Source organism: Podarcis raffonei, chromosome 1, assembly GCF_027172205.1.
Source record: "Podarcis raffonei isolate rPodRaf1 chromosome 1, rPodRaf1.pri, whole genome shotgun sequence".
NCBI lineage: Eukaryota > Metazoa > Chordata > Lepidosauria > Squamata > Lacertidae > Podarcis > Podarcis raffonei.
In genome coordinates this window covers 64,358,906-64,379,590 of record NC_070602.1, presented here as the reverse complement: position 1 = coordinate 64,379,590, position 20,685 = coordinate 64,358,906, and the positions used below count along the sequence as shown (strand labels likewise).

Here is a 20,685-nt window from a genome sequence, read left to right as displayed (position 1 = left end):
ATGATAAGACAGAAATACAATATTTAATCAGTATCTTGAGTATTCTTTCCAACTGTTTTGTCAAACCAGGTAGTGATGCCCTGCTAGCCAAATTCAGATGGAGCATGAGAATGAAATACAAAAGTAAACAGGCCTAAAGGAGCCTGAGGGAAAGTCAGCAAGATGGCAATTTCAATCATTTGGAATAATACCAAGGCAGCCCTAGGCTTTCCTCAGAATGGAAACATGTCACCATTACTGCAACATTTCAACAAATCAGAATGCAGAAGAATGGAACACTTATGTAATCACATCAGCTGAACAGCACTTTACTCAGCATTTAAGTGGAAAATAATTATGAAGAAATTCCATTTATGTGAATGGCTTAGCATAGATGTCCAAGGAAAAGAATAGTTCCCTTAAAGTTCTGTTTGGAGTTAATGCAAAAACATATTGCTGAGTTTTTAAAAATAACTTTTACAAAAATGTCTCTGAAATGATGAAGAACAAGTTATATAAAATAAAAGCATAAGATGTGGCAAAAGATCTGTTAATTCAAGGTACAAATTGTAATACAAATTGTATTTCAAGCCCTTTTCTGTCAGAGAGTTTCATTAAGTTAAACAGCATGTCATATTATTCTACTGAAAAATCAAAAATATTTCAAATATTTAAGGAACTTACCTAATCAGTACATTTTTAGTATGTGTCTAGTCATGTAGCCATCTTTTACTCAATCATCAGAAAATCAAAGGCAAATTGGCATGACTCAACCCAAACTTTAATACCGCATGATTGTGTCGTGTAAGCTTGTTTTGTGTGATGGCTGCTGTGGTTTTAGCAGAGAGATTAACGACCGGACCTAAGCTGGCCTCCAAACCTTGCCCTGCTGATGCCTCAAGCCCTTTGAAGTCTGACCATCATACCTGGCAAAACAACAGTGGGAACTAGGCTGGTGTCAGATCTAATCAAGTTGCCTGCCTCAGCATAGCTAACTATGGGGTACACTAATTGGCCCAATTGCGGATTATACCTTTTGCTACAGATTCAAGACAATAATTTAGTCAAATGATGGTTTTTATCTCCTTCTAATTAAGATTCCAAAGTAGGAAGAAATAGGATTAGACAAGCTAACTTCAAAATTGTGAGTCTCTATTTTTAAAGAGATATGCACTACTATTTTAAAACATGTATAAATGCAATGAAATATCAATACATTTCTTAGAATGCACAATCATTATCTCATTTCCAACAAGCCAGTAAAAATGTACACATAGGCATACTTTAAATTCCAATCAATATTGCCAAAAATACATACATTACATACGACTACCAAAGGCCACTACATTTTCTAGTTTTCCATATTAACATGTACTTAAGCATTAAAAATAATAGATTGCGTAGTATGACCTCTTTATAATGGTAATGATGATATGACACTTAAGCTGGTTGCTAATAAGCACATTGTCAAGGACCCTATGATAAGACTGGATAACTAATAACATACTAAGGAATTTGAGAAAACTCATCCCGTGTACTCATGTTGTTACTTGACAAGCAATAGCCTAGTGATGAAAACATAGCCGAAGTAGTTATGTTCCAAGTCACCTGTAAATTCCGACATCAAGATTCTAATCTGTTTTTCAGAGACATTGTTAGCTTTCAACACAATGACCGTATGAATGTTGTGTACACTGCTACTTGTCTATAACCTTCAACCTCTTCATTTAGCCCCCCCGTTGAAGAATGCTTTATATTACTTTCTCTACTCTTTTTAAAAATGACACGTCTATAAAATTTGCTATAATTGGTATAATTTATGCTGCTTGCTATTTGTATTTATTTCTAATCCAGGTATGCAAAGGGCTTTTATTTTTTCCTTTTTTGAATTCTTAAATTTAATACGATCTTGGACAACTACCTCCATGCTATGGTTACATGAGCTATGTAGCCAATGCTTTATACTACCTTACTTATACTATCATTCTGCAATTTAAAAATATGAGTAGAAGAACACCAGTGCAGGGCAATGCTGTAAATTAAGACAAATGTGTCATAATGTAGTAGCTTTTTCTCCAGCAAGAATGAAAATCCTTTATAAGGGGAATAGTCTTGAACAATGAGGGATGATATTATTCAAGTAGGTCATCTATGCATGTCTACAGTTTCTTGTCTAAAGGCTCCTTAACATTGCTAAATCAAATGTCTTTACCCTTAGGCTCCAGAAATTCTGTATAGTGGGCTCTGGGTTTGAAATTTAGAGCAACAGAAAATAGTAATCAGAGATTCTATTTATAGAGGAAACCTCTTCTAAATCAAGCTTCCTTGTGGGGGAAAAAATCAAAATTGTTTCATTCAGAGATATATTAAATGGAAGTTTAACACAGTAAGAAAATACTCTGCCTGTTTGCCTGTGTCAGATAACAATTACAGTTTCTACATTTTAAATTCTAGCATGAATATTAAGGTCCCTTATTGTAGTAGTGATTCAGAAGATGAATAGCCTTTTGATGAAGTGAAATTATGTTAAAATGGACTACTACAGTACAGTGTTTAGTTCCATTAAATGTATTCTTTCCTGAGAAGTGAAAAACCCACAGAGGAATCACAATCTCTTAAAAGGAAAAAAAAATGACACAACAATCTTCATCATGCATATTTGGCTTTAAGTGGCTTTTGAAGGGAGCATCTCTAGTTGAGAAACTTCAAGTACTCATGCAGAGATGACCTGCCTGAAAAACTGGCTTCTTGATTAACTATTAACTACTTTCAATAGGACTAGATAATTAAGGACATTGATGACCATTATTAGGAGGAGGGCACTTTAATTTGTCACTTGATAGGCTCCTTTCAACAATTTATAGGTTAGTGCAACTTGCAATTGTGGAGAGACACTGAGAGAGATGGAGAGAGAGAGAGAAAGAGAACCCTTAAGTTACCTTATCAAGTGGCCAGCTAAAGAGGGCAGAGGGTCAAATAAGGGCCAAAGTGGTCACTTAAGGGTGAAATCCCAAACACCAAAGCAGTGCCAAGCCACATTGACCATCATTTGGTGATGAAGTAAAAAATATGCTAATATATTGGTGGCAATTCTTCCTTTTATGGTTTCAAGCAGTTAAGACAAGTGGCCTGCTTAACAGCTTTTCATTTGAAAAGAGATTAAACTAAATGATTTGTCAGGCCTGCTTGGCTGTTTTATGTCTTTGTTTAAAAGCTGTAGAGACTGTATTGATGACTCCCAAAGCCATCTCTTTTTTCACTCGGCATTTACTTGGTTAATAAATACATCAGCTCTAATTGCTTAATAGTTCTGTGTCCACTTGCTCTTTAGCAAGCCTAAAACAAAATAATCTTTTTGTGTTATTGCCTTCTCTGTGGACTATGCATAAAAGGTCAGGGGGGAAAAGTTTAAATTCAGCAGAAAATTTACTTAAGGACATTAATGTAAATGATACTGTGTTTAAAATGACACAGAAGAGCTGAAGGTGATTCCAGTAATGCAAAGGACGTGGTTTCTGAATATTGATAAGGACACTTATCCTTCACAGCACACTCAATTTTAGGCAGCATTGCACATTAGAAACCCTCAACTGGGGTAATAAGATGTAAACACTGTCCCACTCACTAAAACAAGTAAAGAGCAAGTCATTACCATATAATTAAACAAGCTCTTGACATCTTTAGAAATATGCATGTCATGCTTTGTTATTGAAGGTTGTGGCCTACTTTTTATACATTCGTTTGAAAATAAAATGAATGGTTTCCGGATACTTCAGTTTCTGTAACACAGAAATTGACTTCATTTTAATAATAAAAACAATAATTTCTAAAACCTTCCCAAGCATGAAAAGCCAGCTAGATAGCTGATACAAATTAAATATGGTTAAACATTTAAGAGAAGATTTCATCTTTCATGCAGAATTGTATATATACAGGAAAAAACCTTACCTCAATAATGAATAGCTTCCTTTTCAATCTAAAAGCAAGGTCCTTCGTGTCTGACACATCGCAGCTCAAGCTATTAAGCCGAGGAATCTGGTGTATGTGAATCAAACCTTGTGAAAAGGAAAAGTAATAGAGGAAAAGAATTAAGAAAATGCTGATATCCAGATGCGTAAATTAATGTCTTACAGCAGAATTCAATATATTTACACACACTCATCCTCCCCTTTTAAAACTGGAGCTTGCGACCAGGAGCAATGAAGCAAACGGTGCGATTATACTCAAGTAATCAAGCAGAATAAGATAAACAGAAATCCTTGTGCGAGGAAAACTAATTGCACTTTGGTACAGAGGTACAGATGTAAAGAGGGATCTTAATACTTGTCAAAACTACAGCCGGTTTGTGTGTGATTTTCCCTTGTATTTACAGTAAGCAAATATGGCTATCACCTTGCATGCTGCCCACGGCACCACTGAGTGATCTTTATTTTATTAAATGCACCAGTAAGCAGCCAGCAAAGCAAGGCTCATGGGTTACTGATAACTAGTGAAGCTCTAATGAAAAGTATTTTGCTTTACACCTTGAAGATGACTTTTTAAAAAGTCTTGTGGGAACTAGAGTTGTAGAATATGCTGCTGGAAAATTTTAATCATGACATAAACCCAACATAAATTATTTTCTGCATGCAAGATGTTCAATGAGCTTGCAGGAATTTAGTAACAATACTGGGCACACTGCAAGCTCTGCATACTGTCAGATGGGTCTCAAGCTGATTTCTTTTGACAAGGATGCTGGATGGTTTCTGTGCAGCTTAATATAGTTTCTGAACAACCAAAGGGTCATTTTCCACAATAGAAAATGAGAAATATTTTACAAGACATCACAATTAAAGGTTACATTATATTTGTTTTCAATTTAATGAATAAAGATAAAAAATACTGGGCAATTCAAATGGCATTTTTATCAAGCAGTCCTCGTTCTAAAAACGAACACTCTTTCCAACTGTGAAGTAAAATCAGCTGTTTTTAGGGGAAATTAAGAAATAGTACATGTTGCTGAATACATTATTATACAAGAGACCAAAACTTTTTAAAAATTAAACATCTTTTAAACCCCTGAATGTTATAATTTGTATTTTTCTTAAATTACTGAAAGCTAGAATTATTTTTGTAGAACTTACTGCAAATGCAAACTTATTCCTTCAGACAATCTTAAACACATCAGACCCAATATGTCTAAAGTTAGTGACAAATTCTCATTGAAACCAAGAGAAGCAATTCAGTTACTTTGGACTAAGTCTTACTGGTTTCAAGGAAACTCAGCTGTGCCCACCTTTAACTGGACTAGTGCCAATACATGGAAGTAGACTACAATTATTCCAGTGAAACTGGGTTCCACAGTTCCAAGGTAGCAATTTGTGTGTGAATAGGGTCAATATATATGCAGCTAGAACATCTACTCTTGAAGAGGCAAGCTACTATTCAGTTTAAAAACAGCTTGCATCTTTAGACTGGGAGCTAACAGAGAGAAAACTTGGAAAGAAAATGCTGGCTGAACACACAGTGCTTTTATTAGTGCATTAATTATTTCTTGGGATCACAACCAGTGCATTTCAAATTGGGGTGAGATCAATGTAAATATGATTAACCAAATCATATAAAACACATTTCCTGGCTAATGTTTCTGTACACTTCAAATGGTAGTGGTAAATCACTGCCCCAATTCTGTCTTTTGAGGGATGCCGCTTAAGAATGTTGTTGGTGTACTTAACCAGTTATCCATCTAGTAAAAGCTTTTGACATGAAAATAATAAGTAGAAATCAAACCACACCCATTGTTCAATGTTCTATTAAACATGCTTATGTTTCAAAACAAAGGAATTGTTATGCACAGTTTAACGCTAACACACAGTGCTTTAGAAACTAGTGCAGGAATAAAGTGCATATAAATGCAGCAAACAGAGAATGGCATTCAGGAAGTGTGTGCATGCTAAAAGCAGTAAACTGTGATGCAAGTTCACAAGTTATCAATGTTTTGAAATTGTAAAAACAAATGCTATTAAATTATAAAGCTACTAATGTAAAAGTCATAATTTTTAATGTACAAGCCTTTCCACTTTTGAGCAATATACTTCTTGACAAAGGATTTTTAGAAAGATAAATCCCTGAATGTTTTGCAGAAGTCTCAAAAAAGTTACAAATTAACTAAGCAGTGGAATAATTTATAGAAAAAACGATTTGTTACTGATTAAGAAAGAACACAAAATTTTAAACAAGAACACAAGCCCATTACAAAATATACGTGTTCCCTTACAGAGCTTCACAACTATTAAAAAGTAACAATAATGTAGGCCTGTATTTGATTGAACCAATGCCACGTGACCTATATAAGTAAAAAAATAAAATAAAGGCTTTTTTTAAATAGCTTTTTCATTTCCGATACTCACTTTGTTACTTAAGGAAATGATTTCAAGAGATTTGTTCGTTACATAAAAAGTACAGCACTAATCAAGCTGAAGCAAATAAGTTGCCACTACTCCATCCAAGCTGCATTTTCTCATTTTATGCCGAAGAGCATTTACACATTCTTACAACATTTACAGCAGGATTCAAATAAGCAGCTCAGTCTTTGGACTGGAGGTTTCCATGGAAGTACAGTAGTGTACAATAATAATAATGGTAATTTATGCACACTCAAAGCTCTGTTCTGGATTAGCTAAAACTGTTTGTCATTCAGTTTAGACTCTTAATAACGTTTAAACTCTCTGAAAGTGTGTTCTAAGAACTTGCACAAAAATCTGTACAAAAGGATCCAGACAAAAATGTTGTTAGACATTCTTGATGAAAATACATGAAAAGTTGACTGCAAGAAGTTTCTACAGAAAAACTGGTTTTCTATATAATTTAAATTGTACCATACACTTCTACTTTTCTGATTTTTAAAAACTTGTCGTAGTTAAATTCAAGAAAATTAATTGGCAATCTTTAGAAATAAAATTCTCCCTTTGTGCTGTATCATTTAGCTGTCTGTTCACCGAAATATATAACTGTTCTTCATGTTCTCTATTTAGAACTTGGCAGATCAAAACTATTGATTTCATGACAATTTCAGCTCACTGGTCAGACAATTGCCAAGCCTCCTCTGCATGTGAATTCCCCAAAGCCTGCCTGTTGAGATGTACATCTGATTGAGCCATGCCTTGGTAATACAGCTTGACAACATGCAAGGAGTTGCCATGTTTCCTTTGCAGCCTTAATGCACTTTAGTAAAAAAAATACGTCTAAATCAAGATTGGTTAGCAAGGTGAAACATTTAAGAGGCATATTCAAAAATGAAATCAAATGCTACTTTATGGCAGATATTCCAATTGCAGGGTAAACTCTAAGTGCCCTAGAAGCACTTAGGGCACACTTTTTGCATTGCTAAGGAAAGGACGGAACTTACCATGGTAATCCTTGTATAATGGATTGGTTTCTCTCTCAGAGCCAATAAATGATTCAAGACCAACTACCGTATCTGACAAGTTTGTAACACGTTCCATAATTGCTTTATTCTGTAAAACATGGAAACAAAATGCACAACCTGTGATGAAAAAGATAATTAAGGTTCAAAGAGCAGCCCTTTATATTCTCAATGACAATTTGAAGGAAAAATAGGTCATCAATACCTAGAAATTATTGAAAATGTGAGAAGCATTACCTCTCCTCTGCCAGAGAATACACTGTAATGTTTTCTAATGTAATTTTTATTATTAAAATTAGATTATAGTTTGAAGGAAGCGTTATGTATACATACATAATCCAATCCAATCAAAGGCTTGGTTTGCACAACACACCAAGACAAAGCTTGGCTTGGCAAGATGGCACAATTGTAAAGGGTTCTCAGAGAGAAACTCATAGCTGTTTTGCTCCTCTCACCAGGCCTTTCTGCAGCTACACCATTCTGAGCTGAGTCAAGGTTTGGCTTAAGGTGCCATGTGAACCAGGCTAAAGTTAAGCATTTTCAAGTTCTATTCATTTCTCCCCAGATGCTTTCCCCAGGGAGGTTCGGCTAGCACCTTCATTATACACCTTTAGGCGCCAGGTGAGAATGTTCCTCTTCAATCAGGCTTTGGGCTGATTAATATCCGATACCCTTTTGTGAGACGGGGTGGGAGATCATTGTTTCCTCTGTTCTTGTTTTTACCTGGTATTTTATACTGTATTTTTCTGTTGTGAACTAACTTGAGATCTGTGGATGAAGGGTGGCATACAAATTTAATTAATAAGCAAGCAAGCAAGCAAATGTCGGTGGGAGACTTGAACATGAACCCACATTGTACAGAAAAGAATAAGTTTTGGTAGATTAACTGGGATACACATAAGCTTATGACTCATATTTAAATATTCAAATTACTGAACAGTCACTAATGAATATTAATTTCCCATTTTGTAAACAATAAGTAATATTTCTTTTCCCCAATAGAACAAGGATAGTATGTGAGCAGAAGCAGGTTTTCATTCCTTCAGATCCACACATGCAAAAGGATGCTGCTGGGTGGGGCACATCTGGGATGCAGATCTTGATGGAACTATTATTTATTTATTTACAGGCCAGCCACTCCCATTTACATGGGGGTTACGTTCTGAGCCACTACATGCGTCAGTAAAACTGTGTATATTGAAACACTGTTAAAAAACCTGCAAACACCCTTTTCCGCCCTGTGCCATTCCGCCTCTTTTTGTGACGTTTTTGGGTCACTTCTGGAGTTTACGCAATGCACATACAGTGGTGCCCCGCAAGACGAATGCCTCGCAAGACGGAAAACCCGCTAGACGAAAGGGTTTTCCGTTTTGGAGGTGCTTCGCAAAACGAATTTCCTATGGGCTTGCTTCGCAAGACGAAAATGTCTTGCGAGTTCTTGCGGGTTTTTTATTCCTTCCCCCCCTTTTTCCCAAGCCGCTAAGCCGCTTATCAGCTGATCCGCTAAGCCGCTTAACAGCTGATCCGCTAAGCCGCTTAACAGCTGATCCGCTAAGCCGCTTATCAGCTGATCCGCTAAGCCACTAAGCCGCTTATCAGCTGATCCGCTAAGCCCGCTAAGCCGCTAATAGCGCTAAGCCGCTAATGGGCTTGCTTCGCAAGACGAAAAAACCGCAAGACGAAGAGACTCGCGGAACGGATTCTTTTCGTCTTGCGAGGCACCACTGTATTGAACACGCGTAAATGGGGGCGGGGTTGTATTTACTTATTCATTTATTCATTTATTCAACCACCTTTCATCCATAGATCTCAGGGCAGTTCACAATACAAAAATACAAGATTAAAAAAAATACAAAACACATAATAAAAACAAGAAAAGAAACAAACCTATAACCCCTCCCCCACAACACATTTAAAAGGGTATCGGATCATAATCAGCTAAGGGCCTGGCTGAAGAGGAATGTTTTTGCTTGGTGCCTAAAGGTATAGAATGAAGGCACCAGCTGAATCTCCCTGGGAAGAGCATTCCACAAATGGGAAGCTACTGTAGAAAAGGCCTCTTCTTGTGTTGCCATCTTCTAGACCTCTCATGGAGGAGGCACATGAAGTAGGGCCTCACATGATGGTTGAGGGTCTGGGTAGGTTCATATGGAGAGAAGTATTGCAGTCCTTGAGGTGTTGTGGTCCTGAGGTAATCTCCTAGGGAAGGGAAGGGCTGCAGTGGGATGTGGAAGTGTCTGAATCCAGGGACCTCCTTTCATGCTGCACCACCAAGAGCAGATTCCTCAAGCGACTGTTTCTGGTGGAGGTTAACAAGGACAGAAACCTGAGGAATCTGCTGGTTTTGAGTTCAAAGCCCTACTGGCTTACAATTCTCAGATGAATATGCAGATTGAAATCTTCTGTTTTGGGGGGGTGCCCAAAAGGTTTTTATGCTATATTTCAACTATGAGGGCTCACTCTCCCCCTCTGTTTACAGGTAGAACATTCAAGTGGTTAAAAAATCTGTTTTCTGGCTCCTGTTATTAATGTTCCAAAAGGGAACGCTAATATATGTAATAATATGCTTCTAGGGGCATAATGATGTCCCATCTCCCCAAAGGATGACCTCAAAAGTATATTTAAAGATAAAATTGCCCTTCATCTGAGGATCACAGGGTGGTTTACAATATGAAGACACAAAAATACATACCATAGCAACAGACAAAAACACTGCCCCCCCCCAGCTTAGAAGGCTGTAGATTGTTTAATTAGCCAAAGGCATGGAAGAAGAGGAATGCTTTTACCTGGTGACTAAGAGAACATTCCATAAGTGGGGAGCCACCACAGAAAAGGCTCTTTCTCATGTGCCACCCTCCAGACCTCTTGTGGAGGAGGCACACGAAGAAGGGTCTCAGATGATGATCACACGAGAACGGGCCTTTTCTGTGGTGGCTCCCCACCTGTGGAATGCTCTCGTAGTTAGGTCTGCATTGGTTTGTACGGGAAGAGGTGGTTATTGAGGTACTGCGGTCCTGAGCTGTTTAAGGCTTTTATAGGTCAAAGGGCCCAGAAACTAATTGGAAGCCATTGCAAGTCAGGCCAGGATTTGCATTATTTACTCAGTTTTTTCTTGTCCCAGTGAGCAATCTGGTCACTGAATTCTGCACTGAATAAAATAGAATATTAAGATACCTTCCATAAATTTAAGCAGCTCAAGTCTTGGACTGTTCCTTGCTCCTAAGACATTCCAAAAAGACTTTCCTAAAACCTGGCAGTGCTAACAGAAGCTACTCTTTTCCAATCTTAATATGTAGCCATTTGCTCTTGTAAGACCAACAGTCAAACCCTCTATTGCAGCCCCCCCCCCCCCGGTTAAGGTATTTTCAGAATGCAGCTGATAACCATAGAGGCCTCATTTTCTAAACTTAACAGTCTGTTTTTTAAAACAACTCCCCCTCTCTTTACGAGGTACTTTCTCCATTGCAACAACCACCTGAGTCCCTGTTCTCGATACTTACTAACTGAGCTCATTCTTCCTGAATAAGGACTGAACAAGGCCTTTCTATCCTGGTAAGAAATACAGTGGTACCTTGGGTTACAGACACTTCAGGTTACAGACCCTGCTAACCTGGAAGTAGTACCTCGGGTTAAGAACTTTACCTCAGGATGAGAACAGAAGTCGTGCACTGGTGGCAGTGGGAGACCCCATTAGCTAAAGTGTACCTCAGGTTAAGAACGGTTGCAGGTTAAGAATGGACCTCCAGAATGAATTAAGTTCGTAACCAGAGGTACCACTGTACATGAAAAAATCTGCATTTGAGTAGTTTATACTTATGCTGTGATCAACTGATTAGAATAAAACTTGCTCTTCTCTCATTTCCAGTGACTGAGACATTGAGAATGATACAATACATACCCTCAAATACAGAACCAGATGTTTTTGAACTATACTAGTTAGGAAGCTGAGACCAAACAACAGTTTATTTGTTCAGATGCAATGAGAAACTGGTTTAAACTAGCCAGGATAGGAATAGCAAAACTGGTATGCAAGGAGGGGAGGGATGACACTTGTTTGTAGCTTAATAAACTATGATTTGTTAATTAGGCCAGTATTACTACATCCAAATAACCCTACATGTAATGATACTAAACACTGATATCTACTAAAATCCAAACAAACTATTATTATTATTCTTTATTAGTAAATTTTTATATATTCTTTATTGTTAATTATTGTTATTATTAAACTAGAACCAACCAGGCTATCAGATGAGTTTGACTTTGAAAGGCGCAGAGGTGGTTGGCTGTAAACCGAGCTCTGAGTTCTGAAATTCTGCGAGCTGAAGTGATGGCCACTAAAAATGAGACCTTGAAGGAGACCTCCCCTTGTGGTTCAAAGGGAGGCTTCTGTAAAGCTGATAGCACCTTGTAGAGATCCCTGGATGGGAATCTGTGGCTGGTCAGGGAACACTTTAGAGTTGCCTCTTTAAGGAATCGTTTCAAGAGTGGATGGGATGAGAGGGGGCAGTGGATGGTCATGGCAGGATAGAAGAGAGAGCCACTGCTTGCCTTTTGAGGGTATTTGGGTGAAGGCCTTTGCCAAGGCCATCCTGGAGAAAGGAAAGGATAGTGGAAAACTTCCACTTTCTTGGAGAAGCGTATTGTGGTTGCACACCAGAGCTGAAAGGTTTCCCAGGCGGATTGGTACTAGTGGATGGTGGAGGGCGTCCTGGAGTGTAGGAGTGTAGCAATGACATCTGTAGGTAAGTCCAGCTTGGTAAAGAGTCATCGTTCAAACTCCACGCAGTCAGCTGGAGCCAGTTGAACTCCAGATAAAGAACTGGGTCCTGAGACAGGAGATTTGTGAGGTAAGTACCACGGAGGGGAGCCTGCCAGGTGGAGTATTTGAGGGAACCAATAACAACAAGACCAGAATGGTGTGATGAGGAACTCTGATCTTCTGGAGGACCCTCAGAATAATGGGGAGGGAAGAAAAGACCTGTGGCCATCGGAAGAGCAGGGCAATCTAGTAAAGAATCATGGGAGCTGATGATTATGATTCTAGTCTGCGGCAAACTTGGCATTGGCTGAACTTTGACAGAAGCTGATGGAAAACTTCCGAATGCAGTTGCCATTTTGCTTGGTCCATTTTCCTGCAGTCTCCTTGCATGTTCAGGAGACTGGAGATGGGCTTGGCTGTGCCTGACTGGATGTTGTATTCTGTCCAGCTGAGGAAGAGACATACTTCTGCCTGAAGCTCCCAAAATTGGGTGCCTCCTTGTCTGTTGATGCTAGATTTCACTATGATGGAATCTGGATTAGGACGTTGCTGAGTTTGATAGACAAAGAGTTTCCATTTTGAATTTCCTGTAGGTTACCTATTGGTTCAGAAATTTTAGGTCCAGGATGGCTCTCCAAGAGATGTCATCTTTTTGGGGTACCACAAAGAAGATTGAATAGATGCCGAAGAAGCATTTCTCTGTAGAGACTGGTTCTAGTGCCACTGATTGTACTTATATCTGCCCTTTCACTTGAAGAAAGAGCTACAAGGCAGCTAATGTAGTGTTGGATTCTGTGAACTGTGAATGGGAGGAAGCTGGTAGAAGCTAATTTTTCTAGCCAGCTTTGGCTAGACTTCTCCTAAAAGCTAAGCATGTGTGTTGCTTCCTTGCCTATCTTCTCCAGTGGGAGAAGAGAATGGGGGTTGGGGGAGAGAGAAAGTAAGTTTGTGTTTGTGGTCCAGTAAAGGGGAGAAAGTAGTGGGTTTTCCAGCGAATAAAACTCAGCCAGAGTCTCTCCTGAGTCAGATTTCCACAATCTGGAAGTAGTCACACTGAAGCTTTTTTTTTTTTTTTTACTGCAGAGCATAGTGAATCTATGCCTCTCCAGATATTGCCGAACTAACTCTTAATATCCACAATTACTGGCTATTACAGGCTGGGGCTGATGGGAGTTGGAGTCCAACAGCTTCTAGAAGGCAACAAATTCCCCAACACTGCTCTAGCACTGACATACCCCAGACAAAGGTAATACAAGGTTTCCTTAGTCCTCTATGTATCATAGTATAAAACCATTTAGGCCTTGGATAATCAGTATCAGTAAATGAGTCTGGGTACAGACTGGTAGCCAGTACAATTTTAACAATAAAGGCAGGGTCTCATGTTCCAGGAAGATGAGCCCATTCAGAACATGAGCAGCAGTATTTTCTGAGAAGTATTCAAGCATAGTTCCACAAACAATAGTACAAACTTGTCTCTAAACTAAAAAAAAATCCCAAATGCTGCAACCTTTTCTTACAGGAGTTGCTCCACTCCTTCAATCATTTTGGTTGCTCTTTCATGAACCTTTTCCAACTCGACAATATCTTTTTTGAAGTGAGGTGACCAGAACTGTACACAGTATTCCAAATGCAGTTGCATCATAGATTACCAGCAACAACAGGCAACATAACAGATATACAAAGACAGGGATAACATCCCGATGCTGAGTTTTGTCCCCATGTCTAATCTGGCAACACTACTGCAGAACCAAATGTCACTCACAGTATCTGGTGTTCATTCACTTGATCAGCTTTTGCCTGGGTGATATATCGCTGAGGACTTCACTCAGCGGTATAGCGCTGGTGAAAATGCCACCACTTCTGAGTCCCTCTGCTAGCAGTGGCCGCTAGAGTTCCTTCTTCCAGCAGTACTGCTAGCAGAGGGACTCAGGAGCGGCGGCAGTTTCACCAGCAATATATCGATGAGTGAAACTGCCATTGAACTCTGCCCTCATACGATGCAGATGGAGAAACAAGCTGTATCAGCGAGGCGCCGATACACCTTGTTCCTCCCTTTGCATCTGCTTGGATGAGGAGTGTGCGGCCGCCCTTACCACAGCCCAGCAGTTAAATGAGCCCCCAGCCTGGTGCTGGCTCCTGTGAGCTGGCGGGGGGGGGGGGCTCCCTGAAACGGCTCAGCTGAGGAAAGTGTGGTTGGCGCTCCTCGCTTCGAGCAGTTAAAGCAGCCCTGATGCTCTGCCTGCTCTCGTGTGAGCGGCAGGAGCGCTGGGGCTGTCTCAGCTGGGAGTGGGAATCCTCCCGCTCCCCAGCTGAGCTGTGCAAACAAGCTGTGTGGTCCCAGCACTTGGGTGAAACAGCCTCAGTTCTTGACGTGAGAGCTGGGGCAGTTTCCCCTAGGGCCTCACGGCCAGAGGCCAATGCAGCTTGTTTTTTCAACATTGCAGTATATTGCCAAACCGCAATGTTTGGCTGGCGATACACTGTGATGTTGAAAAGCTGGTATCACCCAACCCTAGCTTCCAACATGATGCAGGCCACTATCTGCATTCTACAGAGGACAACCAGGTCAGTCTTCTGGGATCAGAAATGGCAATATCCAGAAACCAGTGGGAACATATTTCTGTAACTGATCTTAAAAAGGTCATCCTCGAACAAAGGAATTTCAGAGAAAGACTGCAACATGAAACTGCTGAATTGCATATCATAAAGACTGAACTGAGACAAAGTTTTTTAAAAAAAATTGTACCGCATGTGCCAATGCCAGGATATCTGTGTTATCAACAGTAACTGTTTATTGTGAATAGTTACTGTTAATAATATATTTATTCCTGTTCAGACTGTCTGCATTTCATTTCTTTTTGACTTCTCTGGTTATACTCCTCCCCCAACACATGATAACCCTTCATGTATTTGATGAAGAGGGCAATAGTCCTGAATTGTAATTTGGTCCAGGTACAATTTGATCAATGGAGGCAATAATAGATTAAGAAAAACAGCAAGTACACTAACTTTTGGAGTAAAACTTCTAATAAATGCAACGTACTACACGGTAAGGGTTACAAAACACAGTAACAGGATAGAATAGGCCGTTTCGTCATCTTAAAGATACAGAAAATTGCACATAACAATCAAGTCATTTGCCTGAGGCCATGTAAGCAAAATGTAAGACAAAAATTTGGTTTCTCTATTCCATGTGTGCTGTCTTCTTAAATTATATGTAGGTCATATGATTTAAATATTGTGCATACACCTCAGTATTTGACTAGGCCAAGGAAGGGAAACCTTTAGGTTTATTAGGGACGGGGGCGATTTTTGGGAAAAGTCAGTCCAATACAAAAAGGAATGGGTTCTACTTTAACCAAAAATGGAATCAGATTGCTACTACTGAGCTATGAAAATTTATATTCCAATATGAACAAATGTTCATCCAATTAGTGTTATTGCTTCCAGCTTTGTCTGCAACATTTTTTTTTTACATATATAATAAAGAAGGATGGATATGAGAATCCTATTGCTTTCAACAGAACTCTCTTCCAAGAAAACATCCTTAGCACTGATATTTAATTTATACTACAGACAAGACACTTGAGTAAGAGAAGGTTGGATACCTGTGTCAGTTGTCTGAAAAATGTAGCATATTTTGAACAGGTTTTTTCTGTAGTCAAGGTAGAATAGAAATACTGCTTTACTAGTTATAATTTTAATTTTTTATGCATTTCAAAGACAGAAATAATATTAGAGGCAGAATGACTTTGGGAAATCTGAATTCTTGTTAGAAACCAAGTACCTCTTTCTGATTCAGTTTAAATATAAGAAATGTGCTGCATTTGAAATAGCTATATATCTCTGCTGCTTCCTCAAAGGAGGGAATTAAGTAATTCATAGAGGACCAAACAGCGACTTGCCTACATATGCAATCACCAACAAGCAAATATCAAACAGAGCAACCATCTGATGTTTGTAATCAAATGGTAGGTTAAAGATACTGAATTTTACAATCAGTTTACACTAATCCCTTATTGAGTATAAAATTATAGCCTGTCATCAGGAACAGGCTGCCAAAGCTAGGTCCAGATGGGAGACTGGCTGGGAAAAAAGATGAAATAGGTGGGGAAATGATGGGAATCTGACAGAAGACATGACTGCTCCCTCTGCTGGCAAGGCCCTCATCTGCTTTAATTTTTAACTAATGACTAGTTTTTCTTTAAATATTAATGATGCAGCCAATAAATAATGCAAAGTGTTCCTTCTTCGGTCTGTTGCTGTGTGTTTTCACATTTCTGAACTCATGATGCCCTATTTTACGAAAATAATTTTTAAGAAAAGAGAAGGCTGAAGGATTTATCAGCTAGCTTTTCCTGTTTTAAATTGCGCAATTAAACAGCACCTTTTTAAAAATGTGAACTTTGATACGTACTGTTTATGTTTCAGAAATTAAAAGTAAATATAATGAATGTGACACAACATATACTTTAAAGTACATGCGGTACAGACATTTCTAAATCTCATGCCATGCAAACACAGCTCATGGGGGAGGAATAGGGAGAATGGATTTTGAAGAGCTTCTAACAGAAAGACTCTGGAAAAATACTTCTTATTTGATCTGCAATGTAAATTAATAAGCTGAAGTAAGACCATTTTATAAACATCAATCGAAGGATTTTGGACTCCAACCAGAAACTCCCAGAACAGGAGGGATCAGTTTTTTTCACCCACTGTTCTCATCTGAATCCTGGCTGAAAAGCTACTCCAGCTCCCAGCTTTCCAGAAGGCTCCATCCCAGGAATCCTCGTCTGCCATTTGGTTTGCTGATTTTAATCTCTCAGGACTTTCTTACAGTGGCTCCACTATGCTGAACTGGCACTTGCTTCAAGAAGTGAGTTATTATTAAACTTGTAGGTCAATTGTGGCACTAACAACTCTTTGGAAGCTTTCAGCCACAGTGTACAATTTGCTGGAGTAATTAAATATTAATTCTAAGTGTTACATTTTGTGGCTAAGAGCTTTTATTTTCCATCATCAGTCTGGAACAGAAAGAGGTTAGAAGGCTAATTTAATCTCCCTCCCTCCCCCTAGCATTAAAGCTTAACTACACAGGGCACAAAAACATCATTAAAGATGCAACATTCCTTTATATCATAATTATCATGTAATTAATAGAACAGACCTAAAAGATAGAGATAAGCAGGTAGGTGTTAAGAAAATAAGGCAATAGTCTGTACTTTATAAAAGTATTTTGCAGAAATTTGACTATATATTAAATGTTAAAATCATGTTTATTTGTTCTATTTGGAAAAAGCTGCATTTGAGCAGCAAACACTCTTCAGTGGTTTTCAAAAGTGCATCACCTTATTTATAAATAACACAAAACATTCAAGAAATATAAACATTACCAAACTTTCATTTTCCAAATACAGATAATCAAATCCTAATTATTCTTACTAGACTCTTTCCTTTTCTCAGAACTGTCTAAATAAGCTCTATACATGAGCTTCCTGCCTTCTGCCTTTGTAACAGTTGTGTCCATACTTGGATGCTAGACATTATATTAACTATCTAGCTCAGCAGCCAAAATACTCCATATGCCTAAACAGATGAGTACTCACCATACTGTGAGAACATCTAACAATTTCAATCAATGCTGCAGTTTTCATTCTGAAATCTTGACTCTCACTTAAACAAGACCAAGTTATTTTATAGAACCCTACAATTTATTTCAGATTAGACAAACACATTTGTTCTGTAACTTGGTTTTGTTGTTGCTAATCTCAGAATCACACAACTGAAGTGTACCCAGTGAATCATATACTTCAATCTACATTTTTTTAAAAGAGACTATATAGCTCTAAGGCTGTCCTTCAAAAATATGTTTTCTTGAAAGACCCTAGGAAAGAAGATTGCAATCTTCTTGAGACAATTTAGACTGCAATTCTGGAAGTAAGTCCCACTGAATTCAATACTCAATACTTTTGAGTAGACTTGTTTAGGATTACACTGTTAATCTACTGCTGAATGTCAAAGTTAATTTTAAAAAGTATTTGAGAACTGTCAAAATGTCCCCACCACCCTCAGTCTTATCACCAAGATCAGATAGTAATACAGTGGGGAGGGGGATCAAAATGAAGTACAAGGAATCTTCCATGGGTGACAGAATTTGTGGAACATGCCATCCACCCAATTTTGGGTGATTTTTCTTTCACCCAGCAGCTTCTATGCCCCATCTCAAGCTACTGTCAAAGATTTCCCCACCCTGAGGAGAGGTTTTTACAGGGTAGGTGGTACAAGGGACTGCAGTAGACTTGGGGCAGGGAATTCCCTTGTGTGAAGCTTCCTTCTGCTCAAAAATCCAATGCTATTTTTGTTGCTTAGTATAGTTTATCTTCTTAAATAACATGTGTGAAATTTTACAAATAAGTTAATGATTTATTACAGCTTCCACTAAGGAACTCAGATAAACATTGTTTTAGTTTCATAAAACTCTTCCTGTGGACTGGCGCAGAGGTAATAGTTGGGAGGAACATGGTAACTGCAGCTATGAAACCGGGAGATGGCAAAACGTTTTACACCCTCTAGCTTCTCTCCTCTCTAGAGTGAATCTCGGTTGGTCCTGACTACTGTTAACTGTTGTCAAGGAAAACTAGGGATCCCTTTAACCAAGATGGGAAATCAGCTTTGAAGTCTGATTTCAAAACCGTGTTAAGAAGGAAACCACATCAGCCTAACAATGATTCATGCCAGTACAGATGTAATACTTAATCATACTCACAGGCAACTAAGGAAAAGGAGGAGAAACTTGCTTGTGAAAGCGCTGTGGTTAGGAGATGCTCATTGTTACACCTGCTAAAGATGATTAGGTCGAGGGTATGTGACTTGTCCAGGACAAGTTACTTTTTTGTACATGGTTGAAATATTGAGAATATATTTTTTTTAGGCAAAAAATGGTTTACTACATAATTACTATCAACCTGGCAAACATGATCCCACAATTCTCTGACCTTCTATAACTCCATGTGCAGTCATCAAAATGTTCTCTTTTATTTACATTTAGAAAATAAAGTAGCACAAATCTAGTCTTGGTACCATGAAAACTAAGTTCTATATTTTTCCTCTAGAAGAGAGACTACAATATGGGAAATCTTAAATAAATTTAATTTTTAAAAATAGAGAGAATAAAAAATATTAGTTCTATATGGTATTCTTTACCTCCAAGAATAAAAATGCTTAAAGAATAAAACAGCACAGAAAAATATATAAGCACATAGCCTGCTCTATTTGATAATCAAAACGTAAGTTCTAAAATATTCTAATTGATTTGAAAGAGACTTTAGAGGCAATAATACCCAGCATGAACACAAAAGTCTATAGATGTGAAGAGGTTTGTTTCTGGTTTTCTTTCTACTGAGAAACATAATGTAACATGTACTCACTTCAGTGAATTCAAAGAAGCAAGATATAAATAATTCACCATCTACATTTTTAAACATATCATATGAAATAATGAAAACACCACACTAAACAGTACCTCACTGAATCCTTGAGGAATATAACAAGGCTTATTCCTACTGACTTTTCGTTTATCAGTTTCCCTTGGTATATGCTGAGTAATAATTCTATCCGCTTATGAAACAGGTTCACTTTAACTAGTTGGATCCTACAACAAAACTAAACAAATTAGCAATTTGTACTGTTTGTTGCAGGACTAAATAGTATAGTTTCTCCCCCAAGCAGATATAGTTCCAATCACTATTTACTACCCTGCAGAAAAGCAAATTGTAACTGCTCATGCACCATGGGGCTTTCCTGCCCCCAACTTGCAACTGCCTGTGCTCCTTAAAAAGCTACTTTTGAGAGAGTTGGAATATGACAATAGGGAAGGGAAATTGGAGATATTTGGGGAGAGACAGCTTGCACAGGCAGAACTCTGCTTGTTTTTCTCCAATTACTCCTTCCACTGCAGAACCCAGGGCCACATCCCAGGTCTTTCTCAAGAGCTTTCTCAACCCTCAGGAGAGGCTTTTCAGGGCTGTGGCATAAGTGAGTTCCATTCATCCAATCTTTAGATCCAAGCCTATACATCTTCCCTTTGTAGAATTTGATGTTATTCTACTGCAAGACACAGATGATAAAGATATACAAACACAAATAGCAACAAAATGCTCAGGGACCTTACAGATGTCTATCACTTTGACTGGACATTTTAGACTGTTCAGTGATCACAGCAAATAGAAGCACTATAAAGGGTTATCTTCCAATTCACATTCCTGGAGAATATATTGTATTATTGGCCTCTATGATGGTAAGTTTTGATTCACCTCGCAATAAAGCAATTTAAGAAACCAATTTTGTAGTTTCCCCAGTCTTTAACAACCCAATTTTTCTGACAGTTCCTGCCCAATGCAATAAACTCCCATGGAAACTACATAGAACATAAATGATTATTTAATCTAAAGGCTATAAGAGAAAAGTTGTTGTGCTAATTTAATAAATAATAACTACATTTGTGTTACATTTGCTAAACAATTGTGTGCATTATATACAC

The 20,685-nt window shown here is 38.3% G+C and overlaps 1 protein-coding gene across 2 annotated transcripts in view; it reads right to left on the bottom strand.

Annotated features, from left to right (window-relative positions):
• The window catches only part of ELP4 (elongator acetyltransferase complex subunit 4), a 148,081-nt gene that overhangs the window by 69,061 nt on the left and 58,335 nt on the right, over positions 1 to 20,685 (bottom strand). For both annotated transcript variants that reach the window (XM_053389901.1, XM_053389891.1), the window contains exons 8-9: positions 7,367 to 7,475; positions 3,928 to 4,034 (exon numbers count right to left, since the gene is read on the bottom strand). In XM_053389901.1, coding sequence (XP_053245876.1) covers positions 3,928 to 4,034; positions 7,367 to 7,475 — 216 coding nt within the window. The remainder of the gene's footprint in view (positions 1 to 3,927; positions 4,035 to 7,366; positions 7,476 to 20,685) is intronic.